Genomic DNA, 21904 nt, shown 5'->3' on the forward strand with positions numbered 1-21904 from the left:
CTCTCGTGGGCGGGGAGTTGTTTGTGTGTGTGCGTGTAAGGTCACAACATTACCCATAGATCGATTATATATGAGCTATGAGCTCTCTTCCGGGAGGGAAATAACTGTCGATCACGAATCCAACACGCACACACACACACACACACGCGCTCACACGCACACACACACAAACACGCACACACAAGCACACACACGCACACACACACACACACACACACACACACACACACACACACACACACACACACACACACACACACACACACACACACACACACACACACACACACCTACCTTGGTGCGTTGGAGGTACTGTTTGGCAAATTTCACGTATGGGCACTGTCATGTTCCCCAGCTACCCGTGGAGAGAGAGGGAGAAGAGCCCAATAAATCCCAAATTGTGTTGATGACGACCTCCTGCCCTTAAGGAGGAGGTGGAGGCCAGTAGGAACTCGTTTACAACATTGCAGGTTGGATGACGTCATCCGGAGATCAATACGCGAATGCGGCATTCCCCCCCCACCCGCCCACCCCTCCCCCTTAACCTTCGTCGTTATACATTGTCGCATTTATTTCTTCTCTTCGCCGACGATTTCGTCCTTCGTCAGGTGCCATCCCCTGGATAGACAGGAAGGAGCCAGGCACCGTGTTGTACTATGGAGCAACCTACGTACGATATTGTGTTGCAGTTTGGTATGGTTTCGATAGGTTTCAGGCCACGGCCACTGCATGCAGAGTAGTCATGCAAACACACATGCATGCAAACGTCCTAAATGTCTTACGTGACCCTAATATCAGTAGGAGTTCCCGTGCAACGCCAGATCCTTCACCTGCCCCCTCTCCCTCCTCCTCCTCCTCTTCCCCCTGCGTCGCCAGAGAAGTCGCTCTAGAAAGCGTGTGATGTTCATTTTGTCACGCCGTTTCGTTTCCCTTAGTCACTCTATGTAGAAATTGCTGGACGAGTTCGGAAGAAGGTCCTGCCAAGCTCCTCCCCCACAGAGATCGAACCCACTTCCCAGGTGCTCGTGATGGGGTCGGACAGGACCTGCGGTGAGACAGATAGTTGCTACCCGTAGACTTTTGCCAAGGCTGCTGCCTTTCCGTCCACGACACCAAAATAAATGATCCCTCAACCCGATGCTCCTCACCTGACGACGCAAGTGGCCGCCCGTTGACAACTCCCCACTAAGCAAGTGACAAATACATCACTAGCACAGTATCTTTGTATACATCGTCTCATGAACTTTAGTATGCCTCACCTGGCTTCTTCTGCGTTGTGTATGCATCGCAGGCCTCTTCATCAGTCAATCCTTTTGCACTTGTCTATTCAGCGGGTCATGTGTTACATTGTACAATCAGCTTGTCCTATTGATAACCCTTTAATCATGCTACCTGTTTCTAAGAATATCTTAACCTGTGGCCTGAATATCCTTGGTCTTGAGAACATGTGAATAACTTATGTATGTAGTATGTGTGTATTTACAAAACTCGGCCATGAGGCGGTGTAATCCCGACAGGACCCCATATGGTGCCCTCCCCCTCCTCCCACATTCCCTGTTGCTTTGGTCGACTGCTGCCAACATTGTTGGTCGAGGGTCAAGGTCACTCTCCGAGCCGATATGACGTCATGAGGGGTGGCAGCCCGCACGCCTGGCCCGGATTACTCGTTGGCAAGCATGAAGCAGACTATCTAGCACTGCTGCATGGGTGAAGGGGCCTTATCACGACCATTGTTTTATAGAAAATAACGACATTTACACTGCTTTTATTTTTGGGACTCATGGCCCATCTCGAATTTTGAATGCAGATCAAAGGCCTCTGAGATTTAGTATCCTCCAGATAGCGTCAGAGTAACATAGATAATACTTGAACATTGTCCATGTAATATCTGATGTGTTGGGTCCCTGAACAGACGGCGACGTCACGTGAGAACGTTAATTGCCGCATGGGAAGTCCGGTGACTTGGCAGGTCAAGCGGAAAGACCAGTTATCGACGTTGCACGAGATGCTTGGAAAGCACTACAACTTGCAAAATTGCTAAACTTACCTTGATTTACCCTTTCACTCCCTTTTAAGACCTCTTGTACATCTGTTCTGGCTGCGCGCCAGGCTCGACACTTCAGAGGTTCTAGGCGTTGTATTGTCTTCACTTGAATTAAGAATGGGGAAGAGCAACCGCAGGAGTATTAAGTGACGGTATTCGCGCGCCATTGTATTCTAGTCTTTTTCGTTTTTCAAAGACCTCGAACGATATTTCGGAGCATTTGTGTCGACATAGATATCAGAGAGCGGCAGAAAAGCCTCGTTCCTTCTTCCCCCTCCCCCGACTCACACACGCACGCGAGCACACACACACACACACACGCAGACACACACACACACACACACACACACACACACACACACACACACACACACACACACACACACACACACACACACACACACACACATACATAAAGATAGGGGAAAAGGCCCACAGGATGCCGGTCAGAAAATAAAAGAAGGAAGAGCATAATACGCATATTACGATGCATGTGGATTATCTGTCGCCGCCATTTAATTTGCGTTCTGGTTTTATTGTCTATTCCGACAGTTGGCGAGTATAGAAGACCATCGTTATTTGGAGAAATAGATGCAATCTAAGAAACAAATAATATATTTTTACACATCTGTATTTGTGAATAACAAAAAAATAAAATAAAATTATTAGGTTAGGTTAACATGCAGCTTTTTTGTTATAAAATTACTTACAAATTACAAAAACTGCCCGACTAACCTAGGCTGACCACACCTAACCCTGTAGATTATCTTTGAAAACGTATATTAAAAGGTGGCGACCGATGGCCCACAAGTACCCATGTGACCCGTTTTGTGTAATGCGCGCTGTCTCCTGTGTATGTAGGGATGAGGAAGGAAGAAGGGACGTCTAAGGAGCCCCAGTCAACGGTAAAGGAAGCAAAAAGGGCAAGTGTCGTTTTGCCATGTTAAAACACACACATATACTTTTTTAATTGCAAAAGGATATTAAAAGACGGTGAGTACACTGTAACATGTATTGATTGATAGGTAACATAAACGCCAGAAGTAGGCTACCAACCTTGTCATGTATTCATGAGAAGTATCATAGAGGGTCAAGTTGTGGACAGGCTTTCATGTACAGGGGAAATGCACCACATCCATACGCTGCTCCCCAACCTGAGGCGAGCACCAGACTGGCTACGCGTCCACGCCCGGTCTCTACAGATGGATATACTCTGCTTCAACGGTCTCTGTCTGAAAAAAGCGCGACTCGCTCTGCGCCAGAAACTGCAGCCGGAGCTGTTGACATAAGGCGAATCTAACTTCCTCAGACGTCTTGAAACAGAGTTTACAAGTGAAGAACCTACTACTGACTGAGCACTGCCGAACTGACCTAGCACTCCAACTGAGCTTTTTTTTTCCACATCCTTACCGAATGCGAAAGCAATGAATGATTAGTTTAGCACCAACATACAAAAATACAATCTATCCATAATCTTAACATACATCTGCTGTTCTCTTTGGTGCAGTCAACGGTAAACGCCAAATATTGACGTTTTGAGTGTCTACAGTCTCAGTCTTCATTTGCCATTGTGTAAAAAAAATGGAGATCTTTATTGAGCGAATTACCGTTATCTAATCCTCATAGCCTTACATGAGTAGTGAGTGAAGAGGGCTCGACGCGAGACGGAAGAGAAATCACGTATTGCACTTCATGAATGCGAGAGTGACACGTAACACAATCAGAATCCCGGACAACACGCAGAAGGACGACTGTGCCGCCGCCGCACGCTGCCTTGGTCCTTGTTCACACCCAACACCAAGTACACACAACATCGACACGGCGTCTCGGAGGGACAGGTGGTCGCGACCGCAGGACTCCCGAGGGAGGCACGAGGGATGGGGACGGCAAGGGACATGAGGAGGAGGAGGACGGGAAGAGACAGGGGGAGGGCAGGAGGGGACATGAAGAGGAGGATGGGAAGAGACAGGAGGAGGAGAACGGGAAGAGGCAGGGGAGGGCAGGAAAGGACAGGAGGAGGACGGGAAGGGACAGGAGGGGGTGGGAAGGGGCAGGAGGAGGACGGTAAGGGGCAGGAGGAGGACGGGAAGGGACAGGAGGGCGACGGTAAGGGACGGGAAGGTACAGGATGGGGACGGAAAGGGACAGGATAGGGGCGGTAAGGGAGAGGAGGGGGACGGGAAGGAACAGGATGAGGACGGGAAGGGACAGGAGGGGGGCGAGAAGGGACAGGACAGGACAGGGACAGGAGGGGAACGGGAAGGGACAGGAGGATGCGGGAAGGGACAGGAGGGGGACGGGAAGGGATTGGAGGGGACGGTAAAGGACAGGAGGGGGGCGAGATGGGGACGGGAAGGGATAGGAGGGGACGGTAAGGGACAGGAAGGGGACGGGAGGAGGACGGGAAGGGAACCGGGTGGGGTGTGGGAATGGCGGGAAAGATGGTCCCCAGTGACAGCCAGAGGAGTTTGTTTTCCTCCTGTGCGCCGCCGTCAACAGACTCCATCACGGAACAAAGGAGTATTTCTTCAAGGTCTCCTTTGAGATGGGCATTTATGGATGAAACATGCGTGACGTTTAGATTTTCTTTATTTCTTAGTAGTCCTACTATTTTTACAATACAATTTACTGAAAAAAATGTGGAAATTAGTTTCTAGAGTTGGTAAAAACGTCTCTGGTCTGGAACTAGCCTTTACCGTAAAAAATCGAGATAAGGGCAGAGTCTGGGAAAGCGAAAATGAAGTCTGGACCTAAAGGTGGTGGTAGGGGTGGGGATAGAATGATGGAGGGTGGGTGGGGGAAAGGTCGTCCTGAGCTGACGGAGGGAACTCACGTGGAGGAAATGGAGAAGACAGGGACTAGGGAGGAGAAAGAGGAGGAGGAGGAGGAGGAGGAAGTCATGAAAAGTACACCTGCACCTGCCTCGCGGATGTGGCATCATGTCCGTGCAAGTGCATCTTTCGCTCATGTTGTTGCATCGGCGGGTGATACTTTGATCTTAACACGAATCTCTTGCAAGAAAACTGCTGCTGCTGTTCTCCACACAAACAAGAAAAAAAAAACTTCAATCCCCAACAACGAGACATGTTTTTGCATTGTCCCAACTTCAAAATGAGGATGATACCACCGTGGAGCAGGTACGGGTGTCTGAAATTGTGTGGTTTGTCTATTTGCGTATATATATATATATATATATATATATAGATACATATATATATATATATATATATATATATACATATATATATATATATATATATATATATATATATATATATATACATATATATATATATATATATATATATATATATATATATATATATATATATATATATATATATATATATATATATATATATGTATATATATATATATTATATATTATAATCCTATAGGAACGGGCTAGGAGTCCTGCAGGAGCCGCTCCAGGTGCACACAGGCACGCCAAGGCTGTTTTATACGTATTCTCTCTCTCTCTTTCACACACACACACAACACACACACACGGGCACAGACACACAGACACGCACACACACGGGCACATGCACATACTCGCAGACACACGGAGACACACACACAGATACACATACACAGACACGGATACACATGCATATACACAGACACAGACGCACACACATTATGTATACATACACAATTGTAGAGGAATGTCTGTTAAATTGTTGCTCCTTCACATTTAGACAAATTGCGCTTCGTCAAATTACGTTTCGCCAAAATGCCTTCTGCCAAACACCTTTATGTTAGGCATATCCCCAAACTCCCTTTAATTGGTTAAGTTAGGTTAGTTTCAGATTAGGTTTAATGAGGTCGTAAAGCCAGGTTAATTTTGGTTTCAGGCTAGGTCATATGGTGAGGTTAGGTGAGACTTTTGGTAAGGTTCTAGGGTAAGTTAGATTAATTTTAAGGTCGGAAATTTGGCGAAATATAATTTGGTGACATGGGACTGCCTCGTATTACCTTCAAGTGGTCCCGAGCACACCAACTGTTTCTGAGAAATGTACACCGAGGATATAAATCTGTTGATACATCAATGATACATTTTTGTAGGACATTGATTGATGACGTCAACTTGGATTACACTGATGATAAAAATCTGGACACTGATGATATAAATCTGAATAAACACCGATCGTAATTATAAATACGGAGGACATCGACGCTATAAAATCTGGATTACATCGATGATATACCGGTAGATTTGCAACTCGCGCGCACACACACGCGCACACATGTACACACACAGCCATGCTTATCATAAATATCTGCATCATTTTTTAGTTTGCCACGGTCTTCAACAAAAATCATTACTACCACAGTGACGGTTTTTACACCACCATGATCACTCCATGGTTATCATCATCGTCATCATCACTACCACGAGCAGAGTTCTCTCTTCTCCCCACCCCCCACCTGCTGCTGCTGCTGCATCGTCGCCTCACGAAGGGCGCCGGCGCCGGCGGGGCCAAGCAAATATTTATTAGATGGATCGGGTCGGGTATGTGGGGAAGGGTGTAAGTACACTCGCGTCATTCAGTCCTGTTGCCGAGCTTTCCTCTAATTCCATTCCTCCCGGTATACGGTGGTTGAGAAGCTTTCAAGGCCTCTTCGTGGTCCAAGGATTTATCCGAAGGGGACGGTCCGTCCAGACCAATTGTCATCACGACCTGCTGTCGGGACCTCTTCGACAACATTGTTGATGCGTTGTACTCTGAACCAACCCATTGGGCCTCAATAGGTGGGAACATGAATATCGGGGTTCTTACGTTGTGCCCGGGGTCCTGGTGTTCTTTCTCTGGCGGCCCAAGTCCCGGCGGCAGCAGCACCAGCAGCAGTTATGGGGGGAGGGGGGGGAACCTGGTTACGCACGCTCTGCTTACTACAGGTACAGTCACGTTTGTGGCGAAGTGTCGGGCACTTCAACAGAAAACTCCTTTTCACTCTCTCTCCTCGTTGGGAATCTGTAGAATTTGTATATTTCCAGCAATCTGAACGAAAACGCTTCAGAAATATACCAACAAGTGCTTCTGGTAACACATCTGTATACTTTGCTTCGATGTGTCTGAGAAAAGAGAGAATCACTTGTATGGGAACATCTCCAGCCAACCAGTTGCGGCTGGAGCAGTTGCTATACATATGTGAAGACTTTTTTTTTTTTCTTTTTCTCAGAAAGCTAAAACAGAGCACTGCGACTTTTCTGTCTTTTAATATGTAATCCTCTGCTGACCCCCCTCAACTCCGTACCGCACTCTGCAGGTCGGTGTGTGAGTGACGTGCGCCAAGTGATTTCATTCCGCCGTGGATCGTCGCCCCCCTTCCAAGTGTGGTCGAAGCTCCTCTCAGCCCGGGGGTCGACTTTCATCCAACTGAAATCGTCTGGCGACGTTTTGAGTCGCGGAGCTCTGCACTTCGAAGCGACGGCGTCCAAGGACGAGTCGAAACTGGATGGGTGATGGATCGGCGCAAAATCCTTTCCCCCCCGGCGAGTTTCAGGCACAAGCACCGGTTGCTGTTGCTTCTATGAAGCTTCGACGAGTCCCTTCTTGGGGGAGCAAAGCGAAGGGGGGGGGGAGGGATCTCTCCTCACGGCTCGTCTCATCCATTTTCTTTTCCCAGAGAGTTGCTCGAGAAAGTCTTGATTACATGCATGATCTCATCGAGGCCAGCGAGAATGATGAAGTCATAATTACTCTCGAACATTCTTAATTAAGATCAGAGACCGCGAAAATGATCCTCATCATGTGATCCCGTGACTTGATTTGTACGCAGCACGTGCGCAACGTTTTGATTTTATGACTTTGTAAACACTGGGAGAGGATGGGCCGCTACCCTGTCCCTTCGCCGTCTCCGTTCGCACAGAGCTGTCCATCACTCGCACTGTGTTAACGGGTGAAAGGAGGGGTGGGGTGATGCGGTACATCAGGATCCATCTGGCGAAACGAACCGTTTCCTGAAGGCCCTCGATCCTCCTCCTTTTCCTGAAGTTACCCATAGGGGCGAGAGGGGTTCATCCTAAATAGGACCGGACACCCTTGCGAACTAAAACAAAAATCTTGATTATACGCTCATTCTGAAAGCATTTCTTAAGGCGATTTCTGTCGGCTTCCTCTTTCGTTTGGGTCACCGGCGGCCCTTGGGAAGGCGCGAGAAGCACTGCAGGAGTGCTGCCCCCTCCCCCCCCCGCGTGGCAGCCCCGACCCATGAAGTGGGGGTGGGGGTGGTGGGCAAGCGCGGCTTTATCTACGGAGCCAAAATGTCGCAGGAAAAATCCTTCGGAGTCAAATCATTGTGTTTGTCTTCGTACAGGTTATGAAAAATACTTGTGGCCTCTAGTAGGACGTGGAAACCCACCTATGTTATGAAGGAGGACAAGAAAGTAAGTCATCCTGACTGAAGAATTCAACGAAATTGAGTTCACGTCGACAAAATCTGCTTCGATTCTATGTGACGTGGCTAGTTCCAGATCTGGAAAATGAAATTGCAAATGTGTATGTAGGCCACTAATCTTTGCTCTCTTCTTACTAAAAGGCTCGAAATCGTTACTAAGAGCTTTGTCCTAAGAGTGTAAGTCTCATACAATGCTCTGGTCTCATCAGAAGATGCGAAATCTTTACTAAAAGCATTACTCTTGCTCTACCTATTGTTGCATTTTGGATAATGCAAGGCCGCAGGCTTTCTTATAGTTGCTAAGCCACTTAAGATCCCTTCTTGATGCCCAAAAACAGTGAATGGCGGGGACGGAGTTCGGAGGGATTTTTGACTCTGCGTTGCGCATGCGCACCGTTTCAACTCGCGTAAGACTAGACTTCGGGAGATACACGTCGACGTTACGTCACTGCCGTACCTTAAAACCCGACTACAGAATTAAACTCGCAGGGGCGACCCTAGTTCGTGGTTCGACTAATCTACGATCTAGTATGCACTCGTAAGGCAGCAGTAAAGGGTCACTTGACCTGACAAAAGCTATTGCCAACTTAGCCGTTGGCTTGCTTGCTTGGTTGCTTGCAGGTGCAAAGAGGCGGCGTCAGGTAATGTAACTGGCTGCTGGCGACGTGCATTTACCCATATCGCTGCCGCTACTCCAGCGGTTGAAAAAACCCTCGACGTTGTCTGTTCGCATGGAGGATGTCTACAGTATAATACTGTAGGCAGAGACTTTCTGCATTCAGCGACATGAGGCTACTTACGCTGGCGAACGATGACGCTGATTTGCCACTTTCACTGCTGCTGACATCGCCAGTTTATAAGAGCGATGTCGACCCGTGTTCTAATACTGTACGGAGACTTTCTGTGTTTAGTGACAAACAGTAAAGCGCTCGGGCGATCTTGGCGCTGTGGAACCACACAGGGAGACCATTCCTGCAGTACTTTGGTATGCAGTATGTTTACAGTTATGCATTAGGCCGATGTCACACTGACCGGCGCCGCCGTTGCGGCTTGCTGTTGGCGACAGCGAAGTTCCCAGGGGGAGATGGTGGTTATCGTTATACAAAGTTCTGGCTGTCGGCAGGTGATTTTAACAGGATAACTGAACTTGCCCATAATCTGGCCGCATCCCATGCCGCCGTATAGTGTGACACCGGCATTAGGGGAATTGTGCGTATGTTAGTCTCTTGGCACATTGCTTCTCGTTAATCTCCAGTAAGCTCATGGAGGACTGTTGTGCATACAGGGCAGCTAGAAAGAACAAATGACGTTTGCACAAGCAGATGAACGATTTGTATGCCTTAGGCTTAGTATGCGCGCGTGGACATTGGGCCCTGTGAACATTGATTTTGTTTTGGATTTAATTAGGAACAAAACATTCTTATGGTTTTCTTTTTTCATTTCATTTTACTTATGTATTTAGTCTTTTATGTATACCATTTTCCGAAATACTTTTGTTTGATTATTATTGATTCATTCATTAATCATATTGCTACATCTCATTTTACGAAATACTTTTGTTTAACTGTTAATTCATTCATTCACTGATAATATTGATACACATGTTTCGGCGGGTCCCTAAGATATCTGACCCGTCGGCATGAGCCTATATACCCTGTAGGGCCATTGTCCGCCACTGTACGCGTGCTTTGCGTGCGTCCGACCACCTCTACCTCTCTCAATGGCGTTTTCTACCCATTCCCTTTAGATGTATTTCCCCTGCCGTCCAGCCGGCACAAGAGGTCCCGGCCGCCGCTCGAGTGTATCCCGGACAAGACGGGACGTGGCAGGACCCTCAGTGAGCAGCAGGACATGGCCGGTAAGTGTGCGGGAGTTGTTTGCGCACTTGTCGCGTAATGTCATGCACGGGGCGCTTTCGGTTCGATTCGAAAAAAAAAAATCGTTTGATACCTCAACGCCTTTCTCTTTTCTTCGTCACTTTGGTCTGTATCACATGCCTGAAGGAATTCTAAGTATTACAACAGTAAACGTATTTGTGCGACATGTGTAAGCACCTAAGTCGCCTCACGCATAAATGAGTGGATAAATTCATCATTTGGAGGAGTAGAAGACGTCTTCAAGCGCGTGTTGGTGACGCTCTCATCCACCCACTCCCCGTCTTTCGAAATTTGATGGCACAGCCATAGACATGTTTTCCATAGACAAGAAGTCACGCATTGGAACCCTCAGCATTGCCTTGTATGAAGGTGTCTGTGTGTGTTTTCTAATTAAAACTTTAAATCTTTGTGATTTTGATCTCTCATTGATTGTCCGTTTTTTTTCCCATTAATGGTTATTTTTCATATTGGAGGCAAGTCTTCCTCCTGGTGATTGTGTATGCAAATGATCATTTCGATTTGCCAAGGTAATAAGTGACTCCATTCTGCGAGTGACTACAAATGGTCACTGCATTTTGCGAATGTAATGGATCACTCCATTTCGAGTTTTCGGATCTGTCAGTTACGGACCGATTGTCCTCGAAGTCGTCGAAACGTGTTGGTGGGCGTTACGCCCATCCATCCATCCATAAGTATGACGAAAATCTACACTGGGGGGTGGGTGGGAGGGAGGGAGAGAAGAAGGGAGGACCCCCGCCCGCGCAACAAATGTTCATTGAACGTCCATCCAGGTTTGTCCCGAAAGCACGGGAGGGGTCGTGGTTTGTTGCTGTCACTGGTGGAAGTGTTGGCACTCATAGTATTAAAAACATTCTGTACAAGTTGGGCTCTGGCTACCTGGCTACCTGGCTGGCAGGCAGGCAGACTGCAGATACGGCCAACCCTCCCCTCACCTCTTTTCAGTCCTTCAGGTCGGTCGGTCGGTCGGTCGGTCTCTCTCTCTCTCTCTCTCTCTCTCTCTCTCTCTCTCTCTCTCTCTCTCTCTCTCTCTCTCTCTCTCTCTCTCTCTCTCTCTCTCTCTCTCTCTCTCTCTCTCTCTCTCTCTCTCTCTCTCTCTCTCTCTCCCCCCTCTCCCTCCCTCCCTCCCTCCCTCCCTACCTCTCCCTCCCTCCCTCTCCCTCTCCCTCTCCCTCTCCCCATCGTGGCTGCATCTGCAATCTTCCAGCCAGCCAAACCCTTCTAATGCAATATGTTAATTATATGATGTTCACATGAGTGAATGAGGTCCGACCCCTACTCAATTTTTTCTGGGAGGTGGGGGGTGGGTGTTGTGTTCCTCCTGGTGCCCCGTCGGTGGCTTCTTTCTCTCTTTGAAAATAAAAATCCATCCGGCTCCTGTTGGTTTTCTTAGGGTTTTGATATAAAATGTTTGGGTTCTCCCACCCCACATTTCCAAGGGAGTGGTCACCACACATGATGTATAATATTCCCTTTGACTCTTTTGCTGTGCTGGGCGGGGGTGTTGTCCCTCTGCCGAATGAAATCGCCTGGCGGCAGCTAGAACAGACGATTGGAGTTGTCAAAGGCAGTGGCCGGGTTGGCGTGGCGTAGACGCCGCTCCCCGCGAACCCACCCTGCTGCTGCACGCACCCTTGGCCGGTCCTCGGCGAACCGAACTTGCGAAGGCAACGTCTTGCCGTGCACTCCCGGCTGTTCTTGAGAAGGGCGTCAAGTGGGCGTGACGTCTGCATCCCCGTGCTCGGGAGAATGGTGGGGAGCCCAGCGATGGACTTGGCCCTCGCCAGCGTCTGGCAAGTCGAGGTAGGCGGTTCGAAACCCCAAGAGAGTCTGCACGTAACGTTAGGGAGGGCACTCGACGGTCTTCCATCCCCTTCTGAGGTGCTCCAAAAAGGCGGTCATGCCTAGCCACTGCGTAGAGCGGGTGGCGGCTCACATGTTAAAAATATATTATTTCCACTGCGTAGTACCGTGTAAGGGCAGGGTCTGGGAGGGTCTGGATACCCGGATCTTGTGTCTGACCAGCCGGGCCACCTCTTAGGATAATGCCTCCCCCCCCCACACACACACTTCCATCCCACCCCGACATCTTAACCCCAGCTGGAACGCGCTTTGGTTCGCTCTGTTTTACATATACGATGGCCTATTTTGGCTACAAAAGTGATTTTGTAATCACAGCTAAGAAATCCATTGTCGAAGCCGGACGCGAAGTTGTCGGCTAGTTTACTGTTGCCTTTGGGTCACATTCTCTCTCTCGTCTGGTAACTTGTACCTAAGGTACTTAAGTACTAATAGTGGTGGTTGTAGTAGTAGCAGCAGCAGCAGCAGCAGTAGTAGTGGTAGTAGAAGTAGTAGTAGTAGTAGTAGTAGTAGTAGTATATTCTCTTTCAATCCCAAAGCAGATTTAAACCACTTCAGATGTAGCACTTCAAGTGGCGCCAGAAGGTGGGACACCACCTGTGCTACACCTGAAGGCACGTCATCGTGTACCAAAGAAAAGTACGTCGACGAACTCGTTAAATACAGTCACGAAACTTCAAAATAAAGAAAGATAATAAGGGAAAACAAGGTGACTGCTGTTGTTGTCGGGCCTAGGACGTGTCGTCCCAGCGGCCATGTTGTGCGTTCGAGTTGTGAGCGTCGGGGAGGCAGAGGAGGGGCACGTTGGTCGGCAGGAGCGCCGGGTGCAGGTTCGGTGGGATCTGCGGCAGGATGGGCGACGGCGATCTCCGCAGGGAGCTGGCGCTGGCCGGCCGAGGGGTCCTCTCCGGCCTTTCCGCCCTCTCCGTCCTCTCCTTTTCTGCACCACTGCTCAAACTTCTACCCATACCAGCACCACCGCCACTGCTACCACCTCCACCTCCACCGCCACTACCACCGCCGCTACCACCGCCACTACCACCGCCACTACTACCACCACCTCCACCGCCTCCACCTCCACCTCCACCTCCACCGCCATCACCACCACCACCACCACTAACACTAACACCACCGCCACTACTACTAACACCAACATTTCCAGCGATACCGGACACTGGAGCCGTGGCACCACCTCCACCACAAACAATACCACCACCGAGAATACTACCACCTCCACCACCACCACCACTACCACCACCACCACCAATACTACCTGCAGAAGCGATACCGGGTCCGCCGCCACCACCGCCACAAAGATGCATGAGGCCGATGCTCATGGCCAGGTCAGCCAGATCGCCCCCGGGGGGGATAGCGCTGGCCGGGAGGCTGGGCGCGGACACGGTGGTTGTGGTGGCCAGCAGGGAGAGGGACTCGGGCGGCTTCGGGGGTTTGGGGGCGACGCACTTGAGGTGGAGAGCCGCGTTCGGGACAAGGCCCAGCTCCTGCATTGTGGCGTCGCCCTGGCCCAGCACCTGCGGGAGAGACGGAGATAAATAGACAGGAAATAGGAGTAGGTGAGACGGTAAGTCCGTCTGTCAGTTGCAGCCTTCTGTCAGTTACACACGGTCCTACCGTGAACAACCTCGGCTTTGGTGAAAGTAGGGTGGGAGCCTCGGGGAGCATTCTCATCGCCTTCCCCCCATTCCTCCCACGGGCAGCCGGCCGAGAATGTATTTTCTTCTGCCATAGGAGGCTTTTGTGTAAGGATGTGCATGAGGTAGAAAACTGGCTTTGTGTGTGTGCGTGCTTGCGCGCGCGCGTGAGTGTTTGTAATGTATGTGTGAGTGTGTGTATGTGTGTTGTCTGCATAAGGCATCAGGGGAGCATGACAGCGTGCTAAAATACTGTACATTGTGGTTACATATGAAGACAGCAGCAGTTCCTACCAGATCCCTTTTTCTGAAAGAGCCCAAGCCAGAGACAGGTGGAAAATGATGTAGAAAGGTCTTCCAAAAACTCACAGCGAAGAAACAAGGCAGAGGAAAATATTGGGGAGATGTTTTGATAACCACGCCTTTTGAAAGAGTCCAAGTCATACTTAAGGCCACATAAAAAAGTCTATCGTTCCCAAAAAAAAAAAAAAAAAAAAAAAAAAAAAAAAAAAAACAAAAAAAAAAAAAATCAAATTTTATTAAACAAAATTTTTAACTAAAAAAAAAAAAAAAAAAAAAAAAAAAAAAAAAAAAAAAAAAAAAAAAATCGCGAGCCGTTCAGACCTTCCAATTAGAAATTTCGTGCCTCTCGAGTTTCGAGCCCTCCGAATACTCCTCGGTACCATTCGGCGCAGTATATGAATGGCTGATTCGGTAAAAGTGTCGGAGTGTTTTGTTTATGGCATTTGTATGGGTTTTATCGTAGCTAGCATAGCACAAGTGGGCAATTCTACCCTCTTAAAGCCTTGGTATGGACTGAACATTGCCAACGACACGTCTCTTTCTAAATTCTACACAGAAATCTCTGACGGAAAGTTTGACAACGAGCTGCTACAGGAGTCATGCACTGTCAAAGTTCTAACTGGTGAGTTTGCATGTTCCATCCAAATATTTCGACAAATAATAAGAAAAGTCGAAGAAAAGGACGAAGAACTGGAAGAAAAGAACGAAGAATAAGCATAAGAAGAATAAGATGGAAAAGATGATGGAGAAGAAAAAGAAGAATATAATGATATTGAAGAAGATGATAGAGAAGAAGAAGAAATATATGATGATGGAGGTGATGATGACGTTTGGCTGGTAGTCTTGCCCCACGTTGGACGTCAAATGTTAGGCTGGGTAGAGGGCAAACTCTGATGGAGAGACTTTGTTTATTTAGATATGAATGTTGGGCGCCAATGATAATAGCTCGCTCTAAGTGCGAGAAAAAGAGGGAGCGAGACAGGGAGTGAGGCGACGACTTTGTTTTTCAAGTCATGTCCCAACTTGGTCTGTTTGCTGGGAAGTGGGGAAGAGGTGAGACATCAAGGAATCAGCGAGCCAGGCTCATAGTGTGATGCTCCGAGTCGATCTGAATCTTCGGCGTTCGTCCGGTCTTATGTACACGGGCAGGTCATGACCCGTCCCCTTAGTTGGCGCAAGGACAAAGTCGATGCGTAGAAAGTCGGACGCAGAACGTTCTTACGGTGCCGACTCACGAAGACAGAGGGTATGGGAGGCTACTTCCGCACATGAGTTCCTCCTAGAGTTCAGTGGTCAGGCGAGGCTCTGGTTGAGTCATCGCTGGGACTGATGCTGGTACTGCACGGGAGTTCCTCCTTTGTCTCTCCCGTCGGCCTCAAGACAAGGAAGCTTTGGTCGAGTCACGCTGCTGGACCCATGGCGATTCCCTTGGGAGCCTCCTTGGTCAAAAGTCGTGGGAGGGACCAGAGACTAGGTGAGGGCGGGAGGAGTGATGAGGACCGAAGAATGAGGACTAGAAATGAGGGCAACTTCCTAACATAGATGAAGATGTGAAGATGTAGAACAAGAAGGAAAGGAGAATAAGAAGGAAGAGAGGAAAAGGGGAAAAAGGAGAAGAAGAAGAAAAAGAAGAAATGGAAGAAAAAGCAGAAGGAGAAGAAGAAGAAGCAATAGTAGTAGTAGCATTAGTAGTAGTATTAGTAGTAGTAATAGTTGCTAGTTGGTTTACCTGGTACGGGTACGACCTGACGAGCTCGAAGTCGTCGTAGTCGCCGCGGTACGAGTGGAGGTAGGACCGGAGCGTGTCGAGGGTGTCCGTCGCCTTCAGCTTGATCAGGTAGGTCTCAGTGCCTGCAGTGACACAGAAAGGAAGCAAATAAATAAATGACTGGCACGGAAACTGAGAGGGAGGTTTGCCGTGTCAATAAAGTGGTTGGTCCTGCTGTGGATGTGCTGCGTCTTACTGCATTACTTCTAACCTGGGTAGTAGTGCCACAAAGTGCTAAGATAAAAGGGAAACGGGTAACGGGTGGGGTTGGAATTAGGCGGGAATGAGTGCATGTCTTGGTTGGGTACCTCCCTTACAAGGGGGAAAAGGCTTTTGGTATATAGACAGAGAGAAGCTGTTGGCCATTAGCAGACGGCACCGAGGCACTTCGTCGTTTGTGAAACCGTAGGCCCTGTAGGCTCCTGCCGGCCTCCATGCTCTTATCATGGAAAACCCCCATCTACCTTACCTAATGGCAGGAGGACGGGTACGTTTTTGCCGTCCCGTCCTGTGCCCTCTTCAGCCCCCTTCTCCAGCAGCTTACCGTTCTCGACTTTGATCCTGAGGGTCGTCCTGGTCGGGTGATGGTGGTCGTGGGGAGCATGGGGACTCGTGGGCGTGATGGCCGGCGAGGGCACGACACGGTCGTCGTAGGGCTGGAGCGTGTGGAGGGTCGTCGTCGTCGTCGTCGACGTCGTCGAGAGCAGCGACCCCGGTCCCTTTGCAAACTCCTGGTCCGTCCCCTCTTGACTCTCGCCCTGCTCGTCCAGGACAGGCGTGTGGACCAAGGTCAGGGAGTTCTTCCTCGAAGGGCCCTGGGAATGAAACAGGATGAAGTTGTATTTCGTCGCTGATAAATCACCACCGTTTCTGTCTCGGGGGACAGTATTGCGCTACATGGGAGGTATACAAGTTGGAATCGAAGGAGAACAGAAAGGAGAGATGACGGAAGTTAAATACGAGTATTATCAGGATGTGCCGAGATAAGAGGGAGGGAGGAGGGTGGAGGGGAGTGGAATATATAGGAAATGGAATGGGTGGGAGTGGTTTCTATGCCTTTTTCTTTTTGGCTACCCCCCGTGTAGGAGGAAAAAGCCTTTGGTATATGTATGTATGTATGTATGATCACTATTTCTCTTTGAATACAAAACTGAGAAAAACAACGTGAAAGAAAAGGAGGGGGATGGGTGAGTTCCTTACTTACCATGAGCATGTCGGCCACCTCCTCCCTCAGGTTGACGATCTTGCCGTTTTTGACGACACAGGTGGGAACTTTGGCCAGGAAGTCCTCGACGCTCGTGCGCCGGTTCCTGATGTGGTCGATGTCGTAAGTGTCGCCGCCCGTCCCGACGCTCACGCCCACGTTCATGCCCACGCTGCCGCGCCGCAGCTGGTTCCCATTGGAGTCGAAGGTGTCGTCCCTAAGGAGGAAAGCCCCGCGGTTGATCCGGTTCCACTCGAGTGGGTGCTTGGCGATGGTACGGCGCCCGAGGTCCAGCTCGAGCGTCCGCCGCGCCAGGTCGCTGTTGCGGCGGCACTCGCTGGACCTCCGGCACTGGTGCACGCGGTGTTCGCTGCCCCTCCGCGCGTCGCTTGAACGACGGCTCCGAGGCGTGGCGGCTGTGTTGGAGGGCACATCGGCTGCGGCGGCGGCCGTCCTCTCGAAGGCACGCTCGACCGGCCGCCAGAGTTCGCTGCCCCGCCGGCTGATGATCTGTTCGGTCCGGCCGCCCCCCTCGCCCTCTGACCTGTCGCTTCCCTTCTGCAGGGAGTTCCTCCGACTGCTGACGTCACTCGACTCGCTCTTGTTGTCGACGTCAGGGCAGAGGCGAGAAATGTCGGTGGAGACTTCGGTCACGACCCCGGCAGGCGGTTGGTGTGGCGCGGACGATACGGGGGGCTCTTCACTCTCTGCAATCACTTCTCCTCCATCGCTGATCTTGAAGTCGCACTCGGAGACGCTGCCGACCATGGACGTGACGGAGGTGAGGGATGAGGCGCCGCCCCCAGAGTCGCCCACCGGGAGGCGGGGCTTCGGGGGCACCGGGGGCCGAGAACCCCCGGTACCCTTCTTCTTCATCGAATTCGGCAAGAAGATGACCTGGCGTTTGTCCCTCACCTGCGGGAAAAAGGAAACTGTTCACGTTGACTGGTGACAGGGTTCTGCTGCTGCTGTGGCCTCTCTGGAGGGCGCGAGGGTGAGTCTTAAGGGTCTTCCCGACACCCCGGGCCCATTCCAAATGATCAGGTCCACACGAGCAGTCGCCTTGCAACTCGGAAGGAAAATGCGTCTCTCTCTCTCACTCTTACTCTCTCTCTCTCTCTCTCTCTCTCTCTCTCTCTCTCTCTCTCTCTCTCTCTCTCACTCTCTTACTCTCTCTCTCTCTCTCTCTCTCTCTCTCTCTCTCTCTCTCTCTCTCTCTCTCTCTCTCTCCCTCTCTGTAAATATGTAAATTATTGAATAACGTCTTAGAAACAGGTAACATTTCAGAGGACTAGTTAATTGGAACCATTGATCTTATTCATAACGAGGAAAGAAAAGTAAACGGTGTACATATTTATGGAGGTCTAACTTCTGTTGTTAAGGTCATGGGACAAAAGACTCGTAATAGAGAAGTCTTTCAAATAATTATCAACCCGGCTGTCTCGATCCGGGACTCTCCGGGTACCATCTTAATACTAGCCCGTCGCTCTACCGACTATTAAGGTGTTTAGGTAAACTGTTGGCAGCAATTTTAAGATTGATAGAATTTTGTAATGATAATTTTGCTCTCGAGGAAATACAAGCAGATTTTAGACCGTACCGATCTTGTTTTTGTAAGAATTAAATTTATTTAGGTTCAAGAAGAAGAAAAATGGTTCTATTTGTATATTGACTACAAGAAAGCCTTTGACCTTGTGTGGACAGAGATTCGGGTAAGAAACACCTTATGTGGGAAATAGGCAAGAACTGGTTCACCAACGGTTGTTAACGAATGGAATAGACTTAGTAACCACTGAAACAATTGGTTGTCTTAAGAGAAGATGAGATAATATTATGGATCGGGATGGCAGGTAGTAAGGGACATGGAAATGCCTAGTATAGGCCTTATGGTCTTTGACAGTCTCCTCCATTCTTGTGTTCTAAGAACCGACCTTGATGGGTATTCCGTCTGGGTAGGTGCCCTGCAGCTCGGAGGGGAAGAACCCGTCGAGGATGTCCTGCAGGAACTGGCGGGTCTTGATCAGCTCGAAGCTCCTGAAGTCGCCGCCGTTGACCACGATACCGTTCTTGTACAGCGTCAGCTGGAGACTCTCGACGGACTGCAAAAATCCAAAGCATTAACTTGAAGAAGAAGAAGAAAAAGAAGGATTCATTTCGTTTGCACCGCCTTCATGGCCTGCCCAAGATCCTCCCCAGCAAACATTTCAGGAATTCAATAAAAAAATGAGCATTCTGTTCCGACATTAAAATTTTATCACTAGATGAGGACTACAAAAATCCAAAACGTCAAGATAAAATAAATTTGACGATCTGCACTGCTTTCAAAATGTCAGAGCCCCCCTCCCCACTCCACCTCACGACTGCTGAAGCTACTGATCTGCTGTTGCTTCTGCAGACTGTGCAACAGCAGTAGCGAAAGATCGGTTTGGCTTTCCCTCTGGCTTTAAACGGGTCAGGTTCGGTAGTCTGCAGTGGATGGTGCTCCACTTGGAGGCCGAATCAGTTTAACATTTCATATTCTATCAATAGTTGCATGAGGGACCATAGCAAACTTGTTGAGACATTTAGAAGTATATAGTACCTCGTCATTCACTAAAACGAACCCACCACATCACCAAACTAATTCATTATCCACTACAACACCAACCGACTCGATGCTCCTCTGAATATTTTAAACGCTCATTTATAGTTATCACTACAGATAGGCAGTGTTTGTAATGAGCATTCGATGTATTTTTTCTGTGCAAGAAAACAGGTTTCACTGTAAACTGTAAGTTGAATACTCTATAGAAAAATTATATAAAATAACCAGTAGTAAAAAAAATCCCTTTGCATGATTATTTCCTCAGGATGCTTTGGGGCTTTTATCAACGAATTTGATCAGTCATTTTAAAGCGACTTCTCCTTAATCCCTCTCGAGCTAAGCGAGTATGACCCCCTCCTCCTCCAGCTTCCACCCACCCATCCCTCCTCCTCCCCTACACCATGGTTCTTTCGGGGGGGGGGGGGAGTCCATCCGCCTCCTCACCTCGGCCGCGGCGTCGCCCTGCGCCACGATGTTGAGTTCGGTGATGGCCCCGAGGAGCTTCTCGTAGTCGAGGCTGAAGGGCTCGGCCTCCGAAGAGATGCTCCTTGACGTCGATTCAGCCATCACGCGCCGGATCTCCTTGTTCTTGTGCGCTCTGCGGACGAAGGAAAGAGAGAAAAGGTGAGAAAGAAACTGAGAAGTCTTATTGGAGTGCCCATGTGCACTTACGTAATGCATGCATACAACTTGTGCTTACATGCATACATACATACGTACGTACCTACGTAGTCACTAAAAAAATATCGGTAAGAAATCGTACGGAAATGGACGTAAGTAAACGCTTAACTCTGACACATTGTTCAAAAGACTTGGAAACACTTGGTACGCCTGTATATCAATGCGCCAGCGTTTCTCATAGCTTTGTAGTTTACAAATGTGCGTCTTCATTATAACAGCATTCAATGAAGCTATCTAAAATATCATAATGATATTTAAGTTTATATATTACACAAATGTTATATTACTTGGAAGTAAATAAATACATACATATACCAAAGGCCTTTTTCCTCCTTACAAGGAAAATAGCCAAAAAACAAAGGCATAAAAACTACTCCCACCCATTCCATCCCCAACATACTCCACTCCCCTCCACCCTCTTCCCTCCCTCTTATCTTGGCACCTCCTGGATGACGGGTCATCTCTGCATCTTGTCCACTGCCCTGGGTCAGAAGCAGTGTCGCAAGACACAGCACATCCAAAGCAAGGCCGCTTTATTAAATCGGCAAACCCCCCTCTCCGTCCCCTCATGCAGAAAAAGAGAAGACGGGGAGAAATCCCTTCGAGCTGCGTCAAAAATTGCTCACACATACTCTCTCACCCCCCATCCCCCGCCCATTCCACCTCATGGATCACAACATCATCCATATACAACCATTCCCCATTCACCCCTGTTTTCTGTCCTCTCCCATCCTTCCTCAACAGACACTCCCCTCTTCCCCAAAGCCCCTTTTACCCCATCCATCCATCTCATCCTAGGTTGCCTCCTCATGTTCACTCCTTACACATCTGCCTTCCACACCTCTTTTACTAGTCTTTCTTCACTCATTCTTTCCATGTGTCCAAACCATCCTAATACTGTCCACCCTATCTCCCAACTCCCTTTCCACCCCCGTTCTCTTCCTCACCTCATTTCTCACTCTATCCAGCCTAGTAACCCCTATCATACTTCTCAGACACTTCATCTCAAACACATTCAAACTCCTTCTCTCTTCCTCTCTTATGTTCCATGTTTCTGCCCCATACAGTGCTGTTGGCACAATCACTCCTTTAAACAATCTCCTCTTAGCATTCATACCCAAATGTCTATTTCTCATTACACTTTTTAATCCACCAAACCATTTACTCGCTTCTCTCAATCTACATTCTACCTCTACCCCCACTCCTCCCTTTCCTGCCACATTTGCACCCAAGTATCTAAAACTATCCACTTCCTCTAGTCTCTCTCCCTTAATATTCACTTCCAGTCTGCTGCCACTTTCACCCCCTGTACATCTCATCACCTTACTTTTACCCACATTTATCTTCAGCTTCCTTCTTTCACACTTTTCCAAACTCTGTCACTAAGTTCCTCAATCCCTCCTCTGATCCTGCTACAAGCACAGTATCGTCCGCAAACAAGAACTGGCTTATCTCCCACTTTTCTCCATTTTCTTTAACCATCTCAAGTCCCTGACCAACCACCCTTG

At 48.8% G+C, this 21904-nt stretch overlaps 2 protein-coding genes across 6 annotated transcripts in view; one reads left to right on the forward strand and one right to left on the reverse strand.

Moving 5' to 3' along the window:
• The window catches only part of LOC143025354 (uncharacterized), a 266866-nt gene that overhangs the window by 18072 nt on the left and 226890 nt on the right, over positions 1-21904 (forward strand). Inside the window, exon 3 of the mRNA XM_076184888.1 lies at positions 10197-10307. Coding sequence (XP_076041003.1) covers positions 10197-10307 — 111 coding nt within the window. The remainder of the gene's footprint in view (positions 1-10196; positions 10308-21904) is intronic.
• LOC143025353 (uncharacterized) overlaps positions 11517-21904 on the reverse strand; it is a 147888-nt gene continuing 137500 nt past the window's right edge. For all 5 annotated transcript variants that reach the window (XM_076184882.1, XM_076184883.1, XM_076184885.1 and 2 more), the window contains 6 exons: positions 20160-20313; positions 19063-19230; positions 17132-18046; positions 16472-16742; positions 15889-16010; positions 11517-13736 (listed from right to left, as the gene is read on the reverse strand). In XM_076184882.1, the coding sequence (XP_076040997.1) occupies positions 12936-13736; positions 15889-16010; positions 16472-16742; positions 17132-18046; positions 19063-19230; positions 20160-20313 (2431 nt within the window). In that variant the 3' untranslated portion in view covers positions 11517-12935. The remainder of the gene's footprint in view (positions 13737-15888; positions 16011-16471; positions 16743-17131; positions 18047-19062; positions 19231-20159; positions 20314-21904) is intronic.

Source organism: Oratosquilla oratoria, chromosome 5 (assembly GCF_046742065.1).
Source record: "Oratosquilla oratoria isolate Oo_2021 chromosome 5, ASM4674206v1, whole genome shotgun sequence".
Lineage (NCBI taxonomy): Eukaryota > Metazoa > Arthropoda > Malacostraca > Stomatopoda > Squillidae > Oratosquilla > Oratosquilla oratoria.